At 28.0% G+C, this 23,811-nt stretch overlaps 5 protein-coding genes across 6 annotated transcripts in view; 4 read left to right on the top strand and 1 right to left on the bottom strand.

The window, feature by feature from the left end:
• Window positions 1–23,811, top strand: part of LOC126851650 (dynein axonemal heavy chain 1-like) — an 85,060-nt gene that overhangs the window by 20,414 nt on the left and 40,835 nt on the right. The gene's annotated exons all lie outside the window — the stretch shown is intronic.
• The window catches only part of LOC126851562 (thyrotropin-releasing hormone receptor-like), a 28,739-nt gene continuing 7,071 nt past the window's right edge, over window positions 2,144–23,811 (bottom strand). For both annotated transcript variants that reach the window (XM_050595655.1, XM_050595654.1), the window contains exons 3-6: window positions 4,143–4,347; window positions 3,579–3,687; window positions 2,509–2,730; window positions 2,144–2,429 (exon numbers count right to left, since the gene is read on the bottom strand). In XM_050595655.1, coding sequence (XP_050451612.1) covers window positions 2,411–2,429; window positions 2,509–2,730; window positions 3,579–3,687; window positions 4,143–4,347 — 555 coding nt within the window. In that variant the 3' untranslated portion in view covers window positions 2,144–2,410. The remainder of the gene's footprint in view (window positions 2,430–2,508; window positions 2,731–3,578; window positions 3,688–4,142; window positions 4,348–23,811) is intronic.
• Window positions 8,550–10,521, top strand: LOC126851556 (cytochrome P450 9e2-like). Its single transcript, XM_050595646.1, has one exon. It carries the CDS (start codon window positions 8,838–8,840, stop codon window positions 10,383–10,385), a length of 1,548 nt encoding a protein of 515 aa, XP_050451603.1. The 5' UTR covers window positions 8,550–8,837; the 3' UTR covers window positions 10,386–10,521.
• Window positions 10,991–22,583, top strand: LOC126851555 (cytochrome P450 9e2-like). The gene is made up of 2 exons (XM_050595645.1): window positions 10,991–14,409; window positions 22,569–22,583. Exon 1 carries the CDS (start codon window positions 12,046–12,048, stop codon window positions 13,591–13,593), a length of 1,548 nt encoding a protein of 515 aa, XP_050451602.1. The 5' UTR covers window positions 10,991–12,045; the 3' UTR covers window positions 13,594–14,409; window positions 22,569–22,583.
• LOC126851552 (cytochrome P450 9e2-like) lies at window positions 16,993–19,200 on the top strand. Its single transcript, XM_050595642.1, has one exon. It carries the CDS (start codon window positions 17,193–17,195, stop codon window positions 18,759–18,761), a length of 1,569 nt encoding a protein of 522 aa, XP_050451599.1. The 5' UTR covers window positions 16,993–17,192; the 3' UTR covers window positions 18,762–19,200.

Genomic DNA, 23,811 nt, shown 5'->3' on the forward strand with positions numbered 1-23,811 from the left:
TCTTATTTTACTTTGGTATACATCAAAATTTTTTAATTGGTAGATAAAATGTGGTACAATATATTTAAAACATACATAATACATAATGTGAAAATTACATAATTGATAAAAAAAAAGGAAATGTTATGAAAAGTTTGAAAAGATTATCAGGAAAGATATTATAATTGCTGAAAAGTTTTTTTACACGAGATCAACTTTGCGATGAGCTGTCGTAATATATCTCTCAGTAAATTCCTCTGACTTTTTTCAGTTCTCGAAGTAAATCCGAGTTTTATGACAGTGCGCCAAACTTTGCGCAAAAAAGTTTAGTCGATAGAGTACATAATACGAGAAAAAAAAAATATATCATATAGACGTTTTGCTGCTTGTTACCACACAATACACACATACATATAAACGCACACACACCTTATTTTAATTACTAAATTGATAAAAACCCAATTATTCACTATTTAATTAAATTAAATGCTAAAAATAATAGAGAAAAAAAAAATTTTTATGTAGTTCATTTTATTCTTCTAAGCTAATTAAACGTGTATATGTATATATATGTATAACATATTTTTGTATACAACATTTGTTTCTTTTTCAAAGTTTGCAAAAATAGGTATATGTAATACTTTTACAAATTAATTAACAAATGAATTTTTAAAAAAATTGGTTTTACAAGAAAGTTTATTTTATATCTTTAAAAAATAAAATACTGTAATTGACAGCGCGCGCACGCAAAAATAAATCTTAACATATTAAACAAAAATATTTGTATTAAAAATATTTTTATAAATAACGTTTCCAACTCGTACCTCAAGTGATTTTTCCTTGTTTTATAATCTTTATAAAATGCAAATCTATAAAAAAAAAAAGAAGTATGATCAGTTAAACATGGGCGCAATATTATCTTTAGAAATATAGTCTTTAGAAATGTCTAATAAAATAAAAGAAAACATAATTATATAGTTTTACAAAAAATGCTCAATTAAGTGCTACTAGCTATTTCTTAGAAAACAAGTTATTATTCTCAAATTTATTTCTTTTGCTTTATATATCATGTCAATATTTGTTGTTGCTTAAAAACTTTTTAATAATCTGTTTTATTTGCTTTAGAAACGTTACATAACAATGGAAAAACATAGATTCTTTTATCGCATTTTGTTGCGAAAAAATCTACAATTTTAAATAGCAAATTATAAAATTAAATCCTATATTTTATTTTTATTTTTCTTTATCGCTGTTTTTTTTGTATTATAAAACACGATTCACATTTTACAAAAACATCCATCGAAAATTTCTCAAAATATCCGATGCAAGCAACGTTTCTATCTTTTATCGTAAAAGATATTACAGTATTTTTCTCCATTACGGTTTATGTTGTACATTAATCTTATCACGTCCTACGACTAATCTTATCATTTACTGGTAGAAATAGCTTTACTTTTTATCAATTATTGATTAACGAACCAACATAGATATCCACAGCAACTATAATAATAAAGATATTATAAATATGTTAAATATATTAGGTTTCTTTATTTACGCATATATAAAAAAATTATAACAAAATAATAATACAAAATTATATATACTTTTATAAGTGAAATTGTGCGCGCGCTGTGTGTGTTTCTTCACTGTACATTATTTTCTGCTAGCTTTTCTCTAACTAGAAAAACATTATTTGTCCTTCAAATGATAACAAATTTACGAATGAATGACGCAAATGTAATGTATGTAAAAATTATGCGTTTATCAATATAGGAATAAAAATATTATTTTTTTTACAATTTGAAAGTAATTATCTTTAGATGAGTTATAAAAGTTTATTCAATTTATTTTAATAAAAAAATATTTTAATGTTTCAAAATTATAGTGTTCATTTAATGTAGATAGATTATTTTATTATTTTCTTAGCATTGTCTATTTTTTAAAAAAAAAAAAAAAAAATTAATATTTATGTAAATCGTAAATAATTTCATTATTATTGATATAAAAATATAAAGTAAATGCAATATTTATATATTGTTATACAATTGCGTCGCAATAGATTTATTTTGATTTCACATTCAAAAAAGTTATCTTGTTATGATATATAATATCTCAAGAGTTGAATAGAAATAAGAAATTAAAAAATTATCACAAAAAAAAATCGCTCGAATTCACACTGACAGTTTCTCATTTTCTCGCGAATCTTGTGTTGAATTGATCGTCTCATCATCGACACGAAACACAATGTTTGCATCACTTATTTCGTGAAAGATTGCATTGTGCGAACGCGATGTTTTTTCAAGGCAATTTCGCAAACAGGATCATCTTGGACTTGGACCCGCTTACCCCAAAAGCCGCCACGATCTTGGCCAAAGTCTCAGTTGGAAACAGACAGTAGATTAACAATGTGATCCAAGGGAGCGTGGACATTTCACGGACTAATTGGTTCCCTAATAGTCACGATATAATCAACGGTTCAATTTGATCTCTGATGGATTTTCGACTAAATGCAATTCTAGCTATACGTACCTCTGTGAATTGCAATGATACAGTGTCATGCTCTTCATGATCCTGCGTAGTATCTGCTCCAGGCAACGGCGAAACGTAATGCCGCACATGGCGTACAGCAGAAAATTGATACTGAAATTCGTGTAGTAGAGCAGCATGAAGAACTGCTGCAAACACCAAAGTGTCTCAGGTGTATCCTTCCTCGCCAGGGTAAAGAAGAATACGCATAATCGAATCACGTAGCTGAAACAGAACGACAACTCGACTCATGATGCAATTTCCATGCGAATTAGATTTTGTCATGTATTGATCTTCTCAGTTTCTACACAGTTGGAAAAATCATGTTTTCTTGTCGAAAAATATGCTGGTGAAAATTCTCGTGTATTTAACACATGCATGTGTTAATTTTGACATATTGCTATTGTGTTAATTAAACTCAAGAATTAAATTATTAAAACAATTTAAAAAAATGTAAAAACAACATAATGTGCATATATTTTACATTTTACGCAATAGATATGTTTCGCATTAATGACAGGATTTATCTATTAAAATTTATAGAAAGAGAATGTTGATTTTATTCTATAATACAAGCGAGAGTGACTACAGACTGCCAATAATATTTTTTCTAGTTAATTTTTATCATTAAAAATATGTGGATTTTACATAAAATTTATTTTAAATTGCTATGAAGTTTGCATTTATTTTTTGTTAAAATATGAACATAGTATTAATTTCACCATTTAACATATCTATGTTATATTAACACAAAAATTGTGTGAACTGTTTGGAATATGCAATATGCAATTAAATTTAAACCCAATTTTCCAACTGTGCACCGTATATAAATTATAATTGATATTTACTTTACAATTTATATCTATTAAAACAAAAACCGGTCACATATTTTTACTGCTCATTGCAAGAAATAAGATCTTAATTAGATTAATATTTTGTTACATGAACAAAAATACATTTTTGTAAATGAAAATATTCGTAGAAAACAGTTGAGAGATCAAAAGTCTGAAAAAAAAAGGAAAAAAAGAAAAAGAAAAAAATGTCAAAAAATCACACATCAAAGAAATGCTCACCTCGGTAAATTAAGTAATATAAAGACAGTGCTAATAAGTACAAGCATTTTAGTGATGCTTTCTTGATTAAATCTGGTCGATCCGAGATTCCGAGAAGATGACATTACGTCTGCGAAGTAAAAAATAAATCCCATGTACAAGCTTTTATTCCTATTTAAAAATGTAAAAATAGGAAGTTCATTTCTCTCTTACACAATAAAAACATATCTTTTTAAATTTGCTGAATGCAGAGAACTTAATATTGTGATTTTGTAAGAGACATCTTTCTCATCACTGGAGCATTTAAAACTTTTATGAAGTTTTATGTTTTTAACAATTCCACGGATCATCTATTAGCAATGCTGCTATAAACGTCATGCAAAAAAAAAAAAAAAACAATGCTCACGAGAAAGTTTTGTATCATATTTACGAGAAAAAGTCATTCTAAATTCCGCAAAAGAACTTAACTTTACCGTCCCATAACTCTTCGCCGTAAAAGCGTGATCTTTATTATGTAAAGTATACTTTATGGAGAAATTCCCATCTCCGTCGACCTAAATCTCGCATCACACAGTAAAAACTTACGCATACACGGAGCTTCAATTTCGGTCATTTGATAGGCGTTTCGTGGTGTTGACGGCGGGACAGATGCAGATTGATGCCGAGAATGATTCTTACTATTAGAAGAATGGAAGGATAATTGCTGGGAGGGTGGTCTCCGCGTTCCATTTGCACCCACGAGCGAAACCATGTTTATATAACCGGCACCATTATTGCTGCTGTTGCCACTCTGAAAATAATTTTGAAAAGCAAAATGCTTTTACTCCGATGTTGCACATGTATGTAAAAGCTATCAATTTATTTTATTAGTTACGTAATTGATTGTTGGCGTGCGGATGTCGGTTTCATTTCATATCTCGAGGCATATTTGCGTTTATGTAGTTTTTTAAAAAAAATACATACACTTTTTCTTGTTAAAAAATTATATTTATTAAGATTAACAAAATTGTACTGCAAAAGATTGCAAGTCGAACATGTACAATAACGATTTTTTTCTGCCTTCTTTTTTTCAAGAGATAAATGTTATTAAAAAATGAAATTTAACGAGTATCACGTATCATTTTTCTGTTTATTATTAACAAATACATATTACAAAATAGTTTGTGGTTACATTTATTTAGAATCAGTTAAATCGAATTTATGTGTAAATATTCAATATATTTATCTTTTGCTTTTAATTAAAATCTTAATATTATGTTTAATTTTAAAAATGTCGCCAGTAAATAAATTAATAAACAAGTGTTTATACGACCAAACTGGCAATTTATTGTTTGATTATTATATCACGACGTTTCGACCATATGGTTTTGGTCCTTATCAAGTGAAAGTTATAATTAAAAAGTAGAAAGAGAAAAATCGAAATGTCAAACTGACATTGTGTCAACCACTATGTTTGGAATACTGAGATCGACAGTTGATCTCAGTATTCCAAACATAGTGGTTGACACAATGTCAGTTTGACATTTCGATTTTTCTCTTTCTACTCTTAATATAACTTTCACTTGATAAGGACCAAAACCATATGGTCGAAACGTCGTGATATAATAATCAAACAATAAATTGCCAGTTTGGTCGTATAAACACTTGTTTATTAAAATCTTAATGGTAAATTAATAAAATACGTTCTTCTAAAACGTTGATGAAACACAATAACTAACACACAAACGTAAGCGTAAACTTTACGAGCAATGAGATACTAACTGAGCTTTAAACATAAAAATGTGCTATGTATAAAATGCAGCTGTATATATTATGCATTCAGCTGACCTATGGCAAAAATATTAAATGCACGAAATTAAAATTGCGTAAAATGTCAAGTATATTTTTTAAAGCATTTATTTCGCAAATATGCACACTTTATATTTCCGAATATTAAGAATTAAAGGTATACTTCATTGTAATTTATTTTATGAAATACATATATATATATATATATGTATATATAAATTCATGTGACTCATTGTCAATACGAGCGCAATGACCGTAGACTTTATTGATACGTATCTCGTATTCGCATGAAATAACAAATATTGAGAGTCCTTGGGGTGCCAATCATGTTACGATAACATAGAAGCCCTCATTCTTTAAATACTACAATTTCTCGTATCGTTTTCATCATTATCTCGTTTATTTGATAGAGCATTATGTTCTTCAAATTGCAAACCGCCATTTATGCTATTTACTCATTGATAGATCTTTTTGTTAAAATGATTATTGTCTATTGTTCGAAAATTATTGTACATTGATATCGTAGAAATTGCATTTATTCTTCACTGCGTTAAATAGAAATTTTATATCTCAGTGAATATAAAAGTTGAAAATTGTATCACGTTGCGCTGATGCCAATGAAATGCACGTGGCGGAAAATGAACAAGTTTGAAATATGAAGAATTTATCCAAATTTTAGCCGCATTTCAATTTTTATAATATTTTGTAAAAATTAAAACTTTCAGTATATAATATTAAATAATTTTATATAAATTAATTCCAATTACGAATAGCACAATAAAACTTGCTTAAAATATTTAAAAGTAAAATGAACATTTATATTAATGGTTAATATTTATAATTAATCAAAATAAATACATAATTATATAAATGAATATCACACATTATAACATATAATTAACTACTACACTCTCAATGTTTAAAATCTCTCGCATAATTTTAATATGTATATGTATAATTATTTTTATCAAAATTATAATTAAAATAATTAATCAAAATTAATATAACTAATTAAACTAAATATTATTTTATATTTTATATTATTTTAGATCAAAAATAATTTCTAATTATATCATGACATTTATTGAACATTTTATATAAATCGATGATAACGCCATTGATTAAGAAAAAATTTTTTAAAAAACGTTTTTCTATATTAAAATCTATTTTTTGATTAAAAAATTTAATTCTATATTTATTAAAATATTGATATGTTTCTATTCGTTGTGATTAAATTTTCATCTATTTTTATATTAAAAATAGTGAACAATAATATTGCTAAAGTGAGGCTTATCATCTATTAGACTTGAATCACTTAAAGAATAACAAGTCACACACTTGATGAATGAATAAATAAATTGATAAAGAACACAGTATATCAATGACAATTTCTTGTGACGTACGTATTTCTCGCTGCGCATTTTGAAAAGTTATTATTTCTATTCTATGACGTAAGCAGTCAGGAATTTTACAGTGCGTTTTTTATTAACAGATAATTTGTTGAATTAATATAATATTAGCCTTTTATGAATAATTAATTTAAAAAATCTAGAAAATTTCTTCATTTTTCGAGGTTTCAAACAAGTATGTCCCCTTAATATAATATAGATATGTTAAATGGTGACATTAATATTAATATTTCATTAATATTTCAACAAAATAGATACTTTATAATAATTTGAAATAAATTTTGTGTAAAATCAATATGTTTTTAATGATAAAATTAATTAAAAAAAAGAATGGTATTGGCGGTGTGTAATCACTCTCACTTCTATTATAGAACAAAATCAACATTTTTTTTCTGTAAATTTTAACAGATAAATCCTATCACCAATAATACATATTTATTGTATAAAATTATAAAACTATAAAAATATGTGCACATTGTGTTATTTTTACACTTTTTTCAGTTGTTCTAACAATTTAATATTTCAGTTCGATTGACACAATATGTTAAATTAGCACGTAAATGTGTTAAATATTTAACACAAAAATTTTAAGCGGCATTTTTTAACAAGGAAACAAATTTTTCAACAGCGTAAATATCAAGTCATGCTTTGCATTGCGACTCGCAATTAGATAAGCTTGATACTGATAAATATTTGAACGGTAATGTGCCAACAACTGGATCTATATACTGTTTAGCTTATCTAGGATCTACACAGCTAACAGATTTCCTTTAATGGAAATAAACATCATGTTACTTGCTGTGGCGTTGCGTTCGCAAAAATTTAATGCTAAGACTAGGATTTCCACGGAATTCAGTATGAAGGCTTAGTCCACATACATATGATAGCGTGAGGTTGTTTCTAGTTGAAGTTGCGAGACAGAAAATTGAAAGCTCTTATTTCACATTACTTATTGAATGACGTTGAGAAGAGAGATTAGGATAGCAGACATATTTGTAAATTATTCCCAGCATAGAATTATAATTAAAGTAAATCTCTGTTACGTCACTAAAATTGAATGCACATGCAGAAATATATCTTTTTGCTCTTTTAAACGTAAAATAATTAAGTTAAAAGAAAAAAATGTTCTTTTACAACGCAACAATTATAATTTTATCGATATTGACATATAATCTTCTTATCTTTTTTTAAGTCTTCACTTAATTATTATTTTAATAATTTCTATATTTCTCTTTAATCTAATTAAATGTCTTCTGTAAATAATATATTAGTATATTAGTATATTGAATAATGTTGTTATTTAAAATAAATAAATTATATATAATATATTTTACATATCATATATATATATATATATATATATATATATATATATATATATAATGTTATTATTATTACACATACCACACACATATGTATTTATTTATTTATGTATGTATATATATATATATATATATATATTTATATATATAAATCCGTTATATTATATACAAGTATAAGAATAAAAAACTATTGAAAAAGTTTACATATTTTTAATAGACATGTAGAATAAAATAAAAAACAACATATATTAAAAATAATAAAATATTTAGCATATTCAGCAAAAAATTGTTATTGCCTCGAAAATAAATAATGACACTGCAAAAGATCCATGCAACACATCACTTAACCTTTAACCCAATTTACTTAATAACAATTTCTCATGTCCTCGATAAATTTGCGAAGAATGATTGCAGCGCCTTCTTTACTTCATATCAATGTGCAATTTCATTTTGATGAACGATAAGCAGTCAGTTGCACGTTCTCAAGCGTGAAGTATGTGTCATTGTCAGATAATTTATCGAATTCATAGTGAATAATCTGGATTAAAAATTTTTTTCTCAATGTCAACACAATTTTAACAACGAATTTTGCAAAATGACAATTGAATAGAAGAGCAAAATCAACAACAATTCAAATTTTGTTCACGTTATTGTTGATGGTCAAATAGAGATATATACAAATTGTTTCACTTTGGACGAACAATCCATCAATCACCAATACATTTTCTTCTTATGTAACGAAGTAAAAAAATAATAACGTGATGGAGTTATCTACATTGTTCCTGACTATCCTCACGGCGGGTGTCTGTTTGTATTATTTTGTTGTAAGCAAATTCTCTCATTTCGAGCGGCTTAAGATTCCACATGTACGACCAATTCCGTTATTGGGTAACTTGACGCCCTTTATATTCCAACGTGAATCTTTTGCGGAGCTCATATGCAGAATATACAATCTTTTTCCGGAAGCGAAATATGTCGGCTTCTACGATCTTGCAAAACCGATATACCTCGTTCGTGATCCGGAATTGATCTCCACAATTGCTATCAAAAATTTCGACAACTTCTGTGATCACCGTAACTTTGTGAGTGATGACGAGCCAATGACCAGTAAAAATTTATTCGGTCTACGAGGCGATCACTGGCGCGAGATGCGGAAGCTTCTCAGTCCAGCTTTCACATCCAGTAAGATGAAAATGATGTTCGGTCTTATGTGCGAATGTGCCGAGAACTTCACGAATTCTGTGGCACAAACCGGAAAGATTGGTAAAACGTATGATATGAAAGATACGCTCTCCAGATACACTAACGACGTAGTGGCTACATGTGCCTTCGGCATAAGTGTGGATTCGTTTAAAAATCCGAATAATGAGTTCTTCTTACTCGGCAAAAACAACTTTATGTTTAATTGGTGGCTGTCTTTCATGTTTTTCATGCATGGCTACTTTCCGTTGCTGACAAAGTATCTCAAGTTGAGAATGTTCAGCGCAAAAGTGGAAAGCTTCTTCAAAGATGTCGTCAGCAGCACGATAAAAATTCGAGATGAGCAGGGGATTGTTCGACCAGACATGATTCAACTGATGATGGAGACTAGGAATAAGAATCAAGAATCTAAATTCAACATTGAAGAGATGACTGCTCAGGCGTTCATTTTTTTCTTCGGTGGATTTGATTCTGTGTCAACGGCCTCGTCCTTCCTGGTGCATGAGGTCGCTACCAAACTTGATGTTCAGAACAAATTAAGAAATGAAATTGATCAAGTTCTTAGGGAGACCAATGGCAAGCCGACTTATGAAGCCATCAACGGTATGAAGTACTTGGACGCCGTTGTGAATGAAACTCTCAGATTGTATCCGATAGCGAGTTTCCTTAATAGGCTGTGCGTGAAAGAATTCGAATTGCCACCGGCGACTTTAGACGGCGAATCGGTCACCTTGAAGCCCGGAGATGTTGTATGGTTTTCAAGTTACGCTCTACATCACGACCCCAAGTACTTTTCACAGCCGAACAAGTTCGATCCCGACAGATTCTTGAACGGCGACGTAAACAACTCGGTCTACATACCATTTGGTGTCGGACCCAGGATTTGCCTAGGTAACAGATTTGCCCTACTCCAAATGAAGATCATGTTATTCTACCTGCTGTGCCGTTGCGATGTTGAACCTGACACTAAGACCAGAGATCCCTTAACACTAGATAAAAAGGCACAGATCATAATGGCGGAGGGAGGTTTCTGGTTAAAATTGGGAGCAAGAAAATCGAAAGATCCCGTAACGCAATATTTATCAAGCGGAGTTGAAAAAATAGATTAATCATTTTGTATTTCATATGTGCATTTTAAATTATACTTAGAACAGACATTTTTATTATCGAATGCGCACAAGCTTTTTCTAATATATAAATATTTAATCTAAAGAAATTAAACGTGCTAAAGATAAAAATTTTTAAAAATTATTTTGTATATATATATATATATATATATATATATATATACTTATATACTTATATATGTATATATATATAAGTATATATATATATATATACTTATATATATATATATATATATATATATATATATAAGTAATATGTATTTTTATTTTTTAAGAAAAAAAAATATAAATTTATCTTAAATACTGAAAGTGCTCAAAAGATAAAACGTAACTAATAAATTTGCCTGCAAAAATTTTATTTACTACAAATACACATATTCATGTATTTTATAAGCAATGTTAAATGTTTATGACTTATTTTTATTACTTTTTGAAAGTTTAAAACCTAAAGTGTATAAATTGTTAAATAACAGTTAGAAAGATTTTATAGATGTATTGTAATATTCACTCTCACGTGGTATTCTTTGCAGAATATAAATAAATTATATAATCCTCTCTCTCCTCTTTAATCTTATTTTCAAAGGATTTAATATAATAGTTGATAATTGTTTTCAAATTAAATAAATTATACGTAATTTATTGCTAATGATTATATTCAAGCGGTAAAATATTATAAAATATTACTAAACATACATCAAATACGTATCTAAAAAAAAAAACAATCATTTTTCAAATGTAAATAATGTAAATAAAAAATAATATAAACTCGAAGTATCTTCTTAAAATGTTCCAAAAAAAAAGTTTTTATATCAAATTATGATAGATCAACATTTAAATTGAGTTTTTGCTTTACTGTATAAGAGAAAACACTTTCATTCTGCATGTATTTATATTTTATGAAAGATTATTGATTTTATAATTGGATCTTAATAATTTAATAACTTAATAATTTAAGTTTCAAGACAGGTTCAAGGCAGATATATATTTTAAGTTTTAATCTACGTAATGTAGTTTGATATTGTATTCTACGATACAAATCTGTAGTAAAAACAGATAAAATGTGATAAATATCAGATATAACTTTTCATTACATTATTCAAGAATATTTTATGATAGCAATAAATTTAAATAAATAAAATTTACATATCATCCATTAACCTTTAACCTAATTGAATCAAATGACGAGGTTCATATGATAAAAATAGCATTGCAAAGAGTTACACAACGATAACAATCATATAAAATAAAAAGTATTTACGTGATAATTCTGTGACATAAAAATCAGCGCTAATAAAAGTAAACTACTTCAAATCAGCATAAATTGCTTCAAAGCAACAGTCAGTCTATTCATTTTGTGCGTGACACGCGTATCTAGACAGTACGTTAAAATCATAAAATATCGTTTGCTGATTGTAAAAATTTAATTTTTATTCTTGATAAAAACTCAGAAACAATAAAAAAATAAATTGCATTTGCAATGTGCAGTGTTATCTATTTATAGTAAATTGATTTTTAATTTATAATTTTGTGCAAACAATTTTTTGTGCAAATAATGTAGACTGTTCATTATCTCGACAAAAAATATATTGGGAAAGCAACAGTAACGTTCTTTTCTCGCGTAATCAATTGGAAAATCAGTGTGATGGAGCTCTCTACTTTAATTCTGATTATTATCACGGCATGCATCAGTCTATATTATTTTATCCTGAGCAAGCTGTCCCATTTCAAGCAGTTAAAAATTCCACATGTGCGACCAATTCCATTATTGGGCCACTTGACGCCTTTCGTTTTCCGACGTTTGACACTGGAAGAAAACATTCGCAAAATATACAATGTGTTCCCGGATGTGAAGTATTTCGGTTTCTATGAATTTATGACGCCGGTCTACGTGATTCGTGACCCGGACTTGATCACCACAATTGCCATCAAAAACTTTGACAATTTCTGCAATCACAATAATTTTTTAACTGAAACCGATCCGTTACTCAGTAGGAATCTATTCAACTTAAAAGGCGACCATTGGCGTGAGATGCGAAAGCTAATCAGCCCTACCTTCACAAGTGGGAAAATAAAGATAATGTTTAAACTGATGTGCGAATGTGCAGAGAACCTTGTCGATTTTCTGGCGAACGATTCTGGAAATATCGGCAAAACGTACGACATGAAAAATCTGCTGGGCAGATACGCCAACGACGTGGTGGCCACGTGTGCTTTCGGTATAAGCGTGGATTCGTTCAAGCATCCGAACAACGATTTCCTTCTTCTCGCTAAGGAAGCCGCAAATTTCACCGCTAATCCTGTCAAATTCTTAATTATTAAAAATTTTCCGCTACTTGGAAGACTTCTCGGATTGAAAATATTCAGTTCAAGGGTAAGCAGTTTCTTCAAAGAAATTATTGCCGATACAGTGAAGACTAGAGATGAGCAGAAAATTATTCGTCCAGACGTGATTCACTTAATGATGGAGAAAAGAGATAATGATCACGGTCTTATCATCGACATCGATGAGATGACCGCACAAGCGTTTATCTTTCTCGTCGCTGGATTATCTTCAACATCAATAACCATGTCCTTTCTAACATATGAAATCGGAATCAATTTTGATGTCCAGAACAAATTGAGAGCCGAGATTGACGATGTTCTTGCTCGAACCGACGGCAAGCCCACTTACGAGGCCATCAGCCAAATGAAGTACTTGGATGCTGTGATAAATGAGACCCTTAGATTGTATCCGCTGGGAGGTTTCATCGACCGAATATGCGTCAAAGAGTTTGAATTACCACCAGCGACTCCGGATGGCGAACCGATCACGCTGAAGCCCGGAAACAGCGTCTGGTTTCCGCATTACGCTCTGCACCGCGATCCTAAATATTATTCTCAGCCGGACAAGTTCGATCCCGATAGATTCTTGAATGATGAAGTAGATAACTCGGTGTACATGCCATTCGGCATTGGACCCAGAATCTGCATAGCTAACAGATTTGCTCTAATAAAACTGAAAGTCATGTTATTTTATTTGCTATGGCGTTGCGATCTCGAGCCGGATACGGATAAGACTAAGATTCCCATAGTACTCAGTAAAAAAGTTTTTGTGATGCAGCCGGAAGACGGTTTCTGGTTAAAATTGCGAATGAGGAAGTTAAAGGCTCCTGTTACATCATTATCGAAAGAAAGTGTATGCGATGATTAATCATATTTGTGACTCATTTCACGCATGAAATTGTGTTTAAAGTATATAAAATTTAAAATATATAAAGTATATAAAATACATAAAGTTTTTAAATTAGTGAATCCATATAATATACATTGTTCTCGTTCAAATATTTAATATAGAAAGATTCAATATTGCAAAAAATATTTTTTTACTTTAAATAATAAAAAAAATACTTTCATAAATATTTTAGTTGTGTTATTATCAAATTTGACATATACATGTTAACTTTGTAAACAAATCATGCACGTTTGTGTTTTAGAAATAATATTATTAGAATATTAGATATTAGATATTAATTAGATATTAATTATATTAATTATATTTTTATAGTATGCAGTATTCTAAAAATGAAAGTTATAATAAATTTCTAATTTAATATCAGTTATATAAAATAAGTTTAGATAAATCGTAATATAAAAATTTGGAATATATTGGAATATTGGACAGAATGTTCTGTGTGAATAGATAAGTTAACGTTGATTGCGATTCAGTTTAGTTGCTTTGAAAAAATAATTTAAATAACAATTTGCTAACAATTATTCCATTTAATATTTGATTATATAAATGGTTGCTAATCCTATAAAAAATATTTAGAACAAAAATGACATATTTTTTAATTTAATTACATTTATACTATAAATGAAAATATAAGTTAATAACAAAATATAAATATTAATTTTATTCTTTCGCCAGAAAATCCTACTGTAAGGGACATCTACTGATTTTTATTTATCTCGAGGAAACCGGCGTGGTTTTAACACCGACATTCTTTTCTACGATTATTCGTAGATAGTACGTTGAAATCATAAAATACCGTCTGCTGATTGTGAAGCTTTAATTTCTATTTTTAGCGAAAACTTAAAAACAAGAAAAACTAATAAATTGCACTTATGTGCAATTTCCTGTTTATAGTGTGTTTATTTTTAATTAATAATTATATAGGTTTTATGTGCAAGTAATGTAGAAATTGTTATCATCTGGACAAAAATTATATTGAGAAAACATTATAGTGATGTTCTCTTAATCAATTGGAAAATCAGTGTGATGGAGTTATCTACTTTAATTTTGATTATTATCACGACATGTATCTGTCTATATTATTTTATTCTCAGCAAGCTGTCGCATTTCAAGCGGCTAAAGATCCCACATGCCAACTCCATTCTTGGGACACATGGCGCCCTTCATTTTCCTTCATTTTCCTTCAGTTTAATGACATCAGAAGCGGATTCTAATTAAAATTACGAGCAAGAAAATTAAAGGCTCCTATTACGACCTTATCAAATGAAAGTGCATGCGATGATTAACCATATTTGTAACTCACTTAAAGCATGGAGTCGTATTTGAAGTATATCTTATAAATTAATAAATCTGTATAATATACATAGCTTTTTTTTTAACATTTGATATAGAAAGATTCAATATTGCAAAAAAATATATTTTTATTTTAAACATTGAAAATACTTTTAAAAAATACTTCGATTGTGTGCAATATTACCAAATTTGACATATATTACAGTCTTTTTTGTATGAAGTGTTCACGTGTTAACAGATCATAAGCTGTCATAATACCGTCGCGTTTTAAAAATAATATTATTAAAAATAATATTAAATATTAATTAAATGTTAATCAGACATATATTGCTACTGGTAGTCAATTTTCTAAAAGATAAAAGTTTGTAATAGATTTCTAAATTAATAGCAACTAGATTATTAAAAATTTAATTAATTTCAATAAATTATAAAAAGTTTAAGAAAGTTTGATTAAATTTTAGAATCTTTCAGAATAATCAAACAAAAACAGAAAAGCTCATAAATACGTTTGAACAAAATCGATTGTTTTGACAGTAAGATTATTGCAAAATAAGATCGTGATTGACTTATTTACATTGTCTTTTGTATTGATTTTGGCACCGATCTTTTATTGTTGTTTTTCGATCCAATAAAAATTTGATTGGTAGATGAATTATGTATGAATCTCCTCCCTCCACCCACCCCTCCCCTTGCAATCCGTGCACGGAACCGATATAAGTGCGAAAAGCTAAGTGTCAAAAATTTTGAAAAGGCAAGATCTCTGTAGATTAACAAATCTCATTGGACGCTAATCAATTTAAACATTAGTTTTTGATATAACTTGGATTGCTCTCCCTGATTGGAAGAGTTGAAGAAATGAACTGATAGTTAACAAACAGATTTTCTTTAGTGTTGGATTAACTGAAGGCGTGCGGACGTAGATAAAATAAATTTTGATAAATTGTAATATTATGTAGAAAGTGTCAGATATTGTAATATGGTGTAAAATGCTCTATGTGATATAAATAAGTTAACGCTAGATGCGTTTCATTTTAGTTGGCTTGGAAATAAGCAGATCAAACAGCAATCGGCTAACAATTATTCCATTTAATATTTAATTATGAATGGTTATATGCAGTTCCTATAGAAAGTATTTAGGACAAAAATGGCTCTTTTTTAATTTAATTAAATTTGAGCTGTAAATGAAAATATAAGTTAACGACGATAAATGCTACTATAAAATGTTTTAAAAAATAACTAATACTTTAAAATTGCGATTTGAGATGAGAGCTTAAATTGTTGTGTTAGTACAATTGTATTTTGTTTCAGCAATGTGTGAAAAAAAATAATTATAGAAATTAAAAATTTAATTAAAAATTAAATAAGTTAAAAGTTGAAAATTTCAATATAAAACATTTTTTTCTACTTGTTATTACCTCTCGTATGTATTAAGTATTAAATTTAATTAATATATTTAAAGGCATTTATGCTTTTTTTGAATATGATTATATAATAAGTAGTATTATTTTATAATTGATTTGAGAATTACGTGATAATTAATGTGCACATATGCGAGAAAGTCATATACACATTCTCTTAATCAAAAATAAGTAAATAAAAAATAATAAAATAAAAAAATATTTAGTAGCATGACATAAATAATTAAATGTGACACTATTAACGGGTGCATTTTTTTGTTTTATTACTTAATAAATAAAAAGTATTATAAAACGTACGGATATAATAATATATATATAATGTAAATATATAATATAATATACTTATTAAAAATAATTGAATATATTAAATAAAATATTTCTTTGCCTTTCAAAATATTTAATGACAGCGTAACATAAATTTTATTTATGTACTATCAACATTAACCTTTAACCTAATCAAATAGTTTTAGAGACGATATTTTATTGAAAATAATCATGTGATTATAGATACCTATATTACACAATATACATGTATGGTGATATATATATATATATATTGCCATGTTAACGCAATTGACTTAAAGATGAACCTTTAAACCTTTATATCTATTTATACTTATATCTACGTATTTCTAAATATAATTTATCAAAGCAGATGAAAGTCGGTCAGTCTCTCACAAATATCGTGCCATTTCGTATCTCATACATGTTTTTAAGTAGTAAATCGTTATATGTTGATCAAGAACCTAGTCTTTGAATTGTGATCCTGACGAGAAGCTAGCAAAATTAGCAAGACGTTGGTAGTTTAGTAACGTTTTTTCCTCGAACAATCGGTTCATTAAATCAATGATGGAACTTTCTACTCTGATCCTGATCGTCCTCGCAGCATGTGTTTGCCTGTACTATTTTATCCTAAGCAAGCTGTCACATTTCAAACACCAGAAGGTTCCGTATGTGCAACCGATTCCGTTGCTGGGTAACATGGCACCTTTTATATTTCGGCGCATGTCTTTGATAGGCATGATACAAAAAGTATACAACCTCTTTCCGGATGCAAAGTATTACGGCTTCTACGATTTTGTAACGCCGGTCTACGTGATCCGCGATCCAGATCTCATCACCAAGATCACCATCAAAAACTTTGACAACTTCTGCGATCATCGCAACTTCGTGAACGAAAACGAGCCGTTAATCAACAGAAATCTGTTCGGCTTGCGGGGTAATGTTTGGCGTAACATGCGAAAGCTTCTCAGTCCTAGTTTTACGTCCAGCAAGATGAAGATGATGTTCGGACTGGTATGCGAGTGCGCTGATAATTTTTCTAACGCTATGGCAACAAAATCTAAAAAGATTGGCAAGGCTTACGATATGAAGAAAATATTGTGCAGATATGCCTCCGACGTAGTGGCCTCGTGCGCCTTCGGCATCAGCGTGGATTCATTTGAGCATCCGAACAATGAATTTTATGTAACCGGCAGGAAAATCTTTGATTTCGATGGCATACAATCGTTCATGTTTTTCCTAAATAGAAATTTTCCGCTGCTTACAAAAATTCTTAAATTAAAGATGTTTAGTCCAAAAGTGGTGAAATTTTTCAAAAGCATTATCAGCGATACGGTGAAAGTCAGAAACGAGCAAGGAATTCGTCGTCCGGACATGATTCAGTTGATGATGGAGATTAAAAACAAAGATCAAGAATCTGCAATTGATATTGACGAGATGACCGCTCAGGCGTTCATCTTTTTCTTTGGTGGATTCGATTCCGTATCAACGACCATGTGTTTTCTGACATATGAGATTGCTGTTAATCCCGATATTCAGGACAGACTGAGGGCGGAGATCGATGATGTTCTTAAAAAGACTAACGGCAAACTTACTTATGAAGTCATCAACGGTATGAAGTACTTGGACGCCGTGGTGAATGAGACTCTCAGATGCTATCCGCTAGTGCCCTTCCTCGATAGGGTATGCGTCAAGGAATTCGAACTGCCACCAGCATTTCCGAATGGCAAACCGATTACGGTAAAGCCCGGCACTCCTATCTGGATACCGAGTTACGCTCTACATCGTGATTCCAAGTACTACTCTCAGCCGGACAAGTTTGATCCCGATAGATTCTTGAATGACGATGTGAATAGTTCGGTTTACATGCCTTTCGGTCTCGGGCCTAGAATCTGCATAGCCAACAGGTTCGCTTTGATGGAGATGAAAGTCATGTTGTTTCATCTACTGTGGCGTTGCGATCTCGAACCCGATGCTAAAACTAAAATTCCCATGGTATTCAGCAAAAAGTCTTTTTTTATGATGGCGGATGGCGGTTTCTGGTTGAAAGTACGAGCGAGAAAATCGGCTGCTCCTGTTGTGCACGAATGCTTATCGAACGGACAGAGAGTCGAGAACAAATTGGATCCATAATTTATAGGACTTACTTCAAGTATAACACTATAAAGAACTTTGTAAGCTATCGTTTCAGGCAAGTCTAGCCTTGTAGTTTTCTTTCTTTCTTTTTTTTAAAAATTTAATAAGGATAATTTAATAAATTTAATTAAAAAATTTAATTTTTATAAAGAAAGAGTTAAAAATTTTTATTCCATAAATTTTTATACTGTTAAGAGTAAGTGTTGCAGAATATTTTCTTTAATAGATGCAATTATTTTTATATCAAATATCTGTTTATATTTGGACAAAATATGTTTCAATCATTATGGTGTGTTATCTTGTTTATACAATTATCGTAGTAGTAGTAGTAATTATCGTAGTAGTTAGTTTTATTTTCGGAAACGTGAATTTATGCAATATATTTGACACGGCAGAATAATATAGATTTTTTTATTATTAGCTATATACATATATATATATATATATATATATATATATATATATATATATATATATAATATTCAAATTGTAAAAAAATTGTAAAAAAAAATATTTTAAATATAAGAAACTATATTACAAATACACATATTATACTACACATATATGTAATAAGATGTTCTGAAACAATATCAAAATAGGTCATTATTTTTTTCAAATTAAAAATTTTTTTTATTATGTATCTTTGTAATTAAACTCCAAATGAAAATTCTGTATTAAAATAAACTTCACTTAAAATTGTCTAAAGAAGTTGTAGTTTTGTTACTCTTTTAATTCCATATAATTTGATTTGTAAAAGGCTCTTCTCTCTTTTTCAACTTTATAATTCATAAATTATTAATGACTCAACTCATATTTGCCAAGAGAAAATCGTCTTCAAGTCAGTCAGAAAATCTGCTCTCAAAAAGATATTCAATAGTTTGATAAATCCCGCATAATACGTAAACAAGTTAATTTTTGTTTAATTTGTAATTATCAATTTAAATCAAATCTAAATGTTATGTGAAGTTTATCATTTCCTTTATTATGCGATTTTACAAATGATTGTATTATTATCTGTCAAGTGTTTCTAAAAAAAAGAAAAAAAATAACAATTTCTTTTCTCAGCATCGGCTATGATTTATTATACACTCTATTATTTTTCCTCAGCGAGAAATATTATTCAAATACATTGCATTTTGTACAAATATTTCATGGAGGAATTTCATATATTTAATACAGTACATGATAGTAACAAATTCTATCTGATGTATCGCACATGCTCATACAAAATGCATTGCCTAAGAGAGAGAACGTACATTTAATATTTGATATACAGCCTCATTTATTTCTATATATACACTTATATAAATTTTATAAAAGGAATATTGAGAGATTTATTTTATTAACATTAAGATCTTCATAAACAATCGCATCTTTTATTTATATACACATTCAATAGCAGTAATTTATGTAAATGTATTTACACATATAAAAGATAGTCGGCAGGAAATATATTACATTTATTTCTGCACGTATAATAACGTGAAAATAATCACCTAATAATTAAATATGTAATAAATTCAAAATAAATTAAATATTGCGATAATTTAAAAATTAACATTCTCTCTATTTATTATAATAAAATCTCTGTTAGTAGATATAAATACTATTAATTTATAATAATAAAATGAGTTTTTCTATTCAATTAAAAGAGAGAGCAAAAAATATATTTTATATATGATCTATTTCTAAATTGAATAATATTGATGAAAGTTCACGTAAATTAAATGAAAAATGTCGTTTTTAAATGCTAAAAATAGTTTTGGTTACAATATATATTATAATATTAAAGTGTTAGTATTTCAAACATTACGGATATTCAATAATTGAATGTATATCGAATGAAAAGAGCGCAATGCACAAGAATTTCGCTCCGAAATTACCAAAGTATAAATAAGACGATGCGATGGTTCCATTTAGAAGCGCACATTCATCCTTTTCTGTCAGAAAAGCAATAAATACGAAAACCTTATCCATCTTTCGTTCAAAATATTTCTCAGAAGCTGCGTGTGTGTGATTTATTCCGAAATATTAAATTTATTTATAAAAGTGCTTATGAAGAACAAAATGTAAAATATATCAATTGTTTAAATCCATTTTCATGTCCTTTAAATTTATTATCTATTCTTGAAATCATTTTATTTTAAATTTATAATATATTTTTCCACACACACACACACACACACACACACACACACACACACACACACACACATATATATATATATTTTTTCTCTCTCTCTCTTTTTTACTCTTTAATTAATTTTCTTTTTAAATACTATTATTACATATTTTTCTTTACTTTTTTCTAAAGTAAATTTTTTAATTAAAAATTTGGATATGGTAACTATTGTAAAAATTAATGTAATATATAATATTAATACAGACACACTATTGTACGTGTTTAGATTCTAAATAACATACTTAAATAATTTAATAATTTTTTATTTATGCATTCTTATATATTAAAAATATATTAAAAAATAGGAGCTAATAAGCACACTATATCTCTCATTAAACATTAAAAAAAAAAAGAAACATTTCTTTTCTGCTATTCGTTTCATTGCGTTATTTTTTTCTTCGTCTTCAATTCGTGTTACTGATGTGACAACTGCGCGCATTACAATCAACATAATGATTATATCTCACTTGATAAAAGCTATATATATATAACAGGTATATATTAAAAAGGTGTATTAAAAAGTATAATCATGCTAAACGTTTACATTTTTTTATATTTAAATGCATCATTTAACATTACTTGCTTGCACATAGAAACTTTGAAAATAGCAGCACGTGTCCTTTGTCAGAGATGATGACACGAAGAATGCCGCGTCCTACATTCTTTGCCTTTACGTTTAACGTTTTATATTCCGTAAAATATATACGAAGTAACAATATTGTGACAATTCACGCAATGACGAACACGGCGTTAAAATGAAACAAAGAAAGAGATTTTTATTGCGATCTACTGTACAAAATAAAAAGTAAGTATAAATGTGTTAACTTTCTTAAATTTTTAAGAAGATTAATATATTGTTGCGTTTACTCGTTTACTGTTTATTGCGCGAGACTCGCGATTTACGTACAAGATATTAAAACGTGTCTGAAATCGATCATATATTAGCATTCACAATATTACATAAATAATAATTTTGAATAAAATAATAGTAACAATAATTTTAAACAATGATAATATAATTTATAATTTAGCAAAATACTTTAATTGTTTTAAAATATTATAATAATAATTGCACACAGCCAGACTAAAATTGATTCTTACTCCTTGTATTGACTCGTCTAAGGAAACATTGTTTTAGGTATTGATTTCCCTTATATAGATGTTATTTTCTTTGATGTGGCGAGTATTGAATGCGATATTTGATTTTGTTTTTCAATGCGAACGCGATAAATATGCTTCTAAAGGGACAGTACATTGAAATAAATGTATTTCCAACCAAATGTAGGTTTTAGAAATTTAACTTTAGATGAACTGAGCTATGTGTGTGCCAAATATATTTCTTATAAAATTTATAGAATGTGATACGTAAAGCTTGGTAGTAGCTCTTTTTTAAAATCAAGATACATGTGCACAAAATTATTTTAAATTTGTTCAATTTGCTATTATTTTTTGTTACATTGCTCCGTTATGTATCTAAATTTCTTTTTAAAAGTTACAAATTGCGTACATATTTATCTTGGAAATTGAAGTGTTAAAAAATTAATTTATCTCTCCAAAAAAAATAAAATACTATATTTTTTTTCTACATTTTTATTCAAAGCAATCAAATCAAGCTATCAAAGCAAATATTAAAAAGTTTTGAGTAAAATTATTAAAATATGAAAACAATTTCTGAAAAATTTTAAAGCGGAAATATAAAAATGTTTCTTTTACAGATTTAACATAAACGAAATAAAATTTTTAATTGAAATTTAACTTTAATCATTATTCATTTATCTAAATATATGTATGTGTAAATATAATAATATATATAAATTTATTTTATAAAAAGAGTTATAATAATAAAGTCTAATATTTTTTTGTAATGATTAAATACATTTTTTTTTAAACAATTGCAACAGTATATATTTTTTACTTGGTCAGCTCGATAAATTAATGCCTTTATCTCTTTGAAATTGTTTCTGTACGTGTTGTAAATTGAATAAATTTTTTATGTTGTTTTCGATATTAATTTTCAACATGAAACGACAGTTTCAAAATTTATTTACTATCCTCAAATAACATTTAAACCTCAAATAGCCTTCAATCTCGTCTAAAGACGGCAATCTTAATCTCCCTAACCTTTGATTCCGCATCGAGAGATTTGTAATATAATTAGATATATGCAAGAGAGAAGTGTACTATATAAACATCATAACAGCGAAATCAATAGCAGAGTATTGGATAACCAGTTTATTCAAAATTCTAATCAAGAAATGTAACTGCTCACATTTATGTAAAAACTTATTTATTTATATACAGACTATTTCAAAACATTTTTTTCACTCATAAGCAAATTTTTCAATAAATTTATGGAATCATGGATTTGATTTTTCCTTAGAATAAGAGTGTCTTTTATTAAATACTGTACTTCTACAACTTAATACTTAATCTATTTTTGTTATTAATTTTTAATTTAGGTTTAAATAAAATTTACATAAAATTAAAAAACTAAGATTTTTTTAAAAATCTCTATAATTCTATAGAATTTCAAGAAAAGACTTATTTATAACAAAAAAAATTCATATTTTAAATTATTTAAAAAAAAGTCCTATCGACCAAAAAAATTTATAAATGACAGTCGGGAGAATTTCCGTTTTAATATCTATTTGAAGTAATTTGAGAATAAGATGTTTAGAAGAAATTTTTAACTTACAAAGCAATGTAACAACAAAATTTACATTTTAAATTTTTTTTGCTTTATAAATGATTCTTTATTTTATATATATATATATATATATATATATATATATATATACAAATATGTATACATTGAATGGTGGTCATATAAAAAGAAAAATAAATCATTTAACAAAATACTTTTTT

Source organism: Cataglyphis hispanica, chromosome 8 (genome assembly GCF_021464435.1).
Source record: "Cataglyphis hispanica isolate Lineage 1 chromosome 8, ULB_Chis1_1.0, whole genome shotgun sequence".
Classification (NCBI taxonomy): Eukaryota; Metazoa; Arthropoda; class Insecta; order Hymenoptera; family Formicidae; genus Cataglyphis; species Cataglyphis hispanica.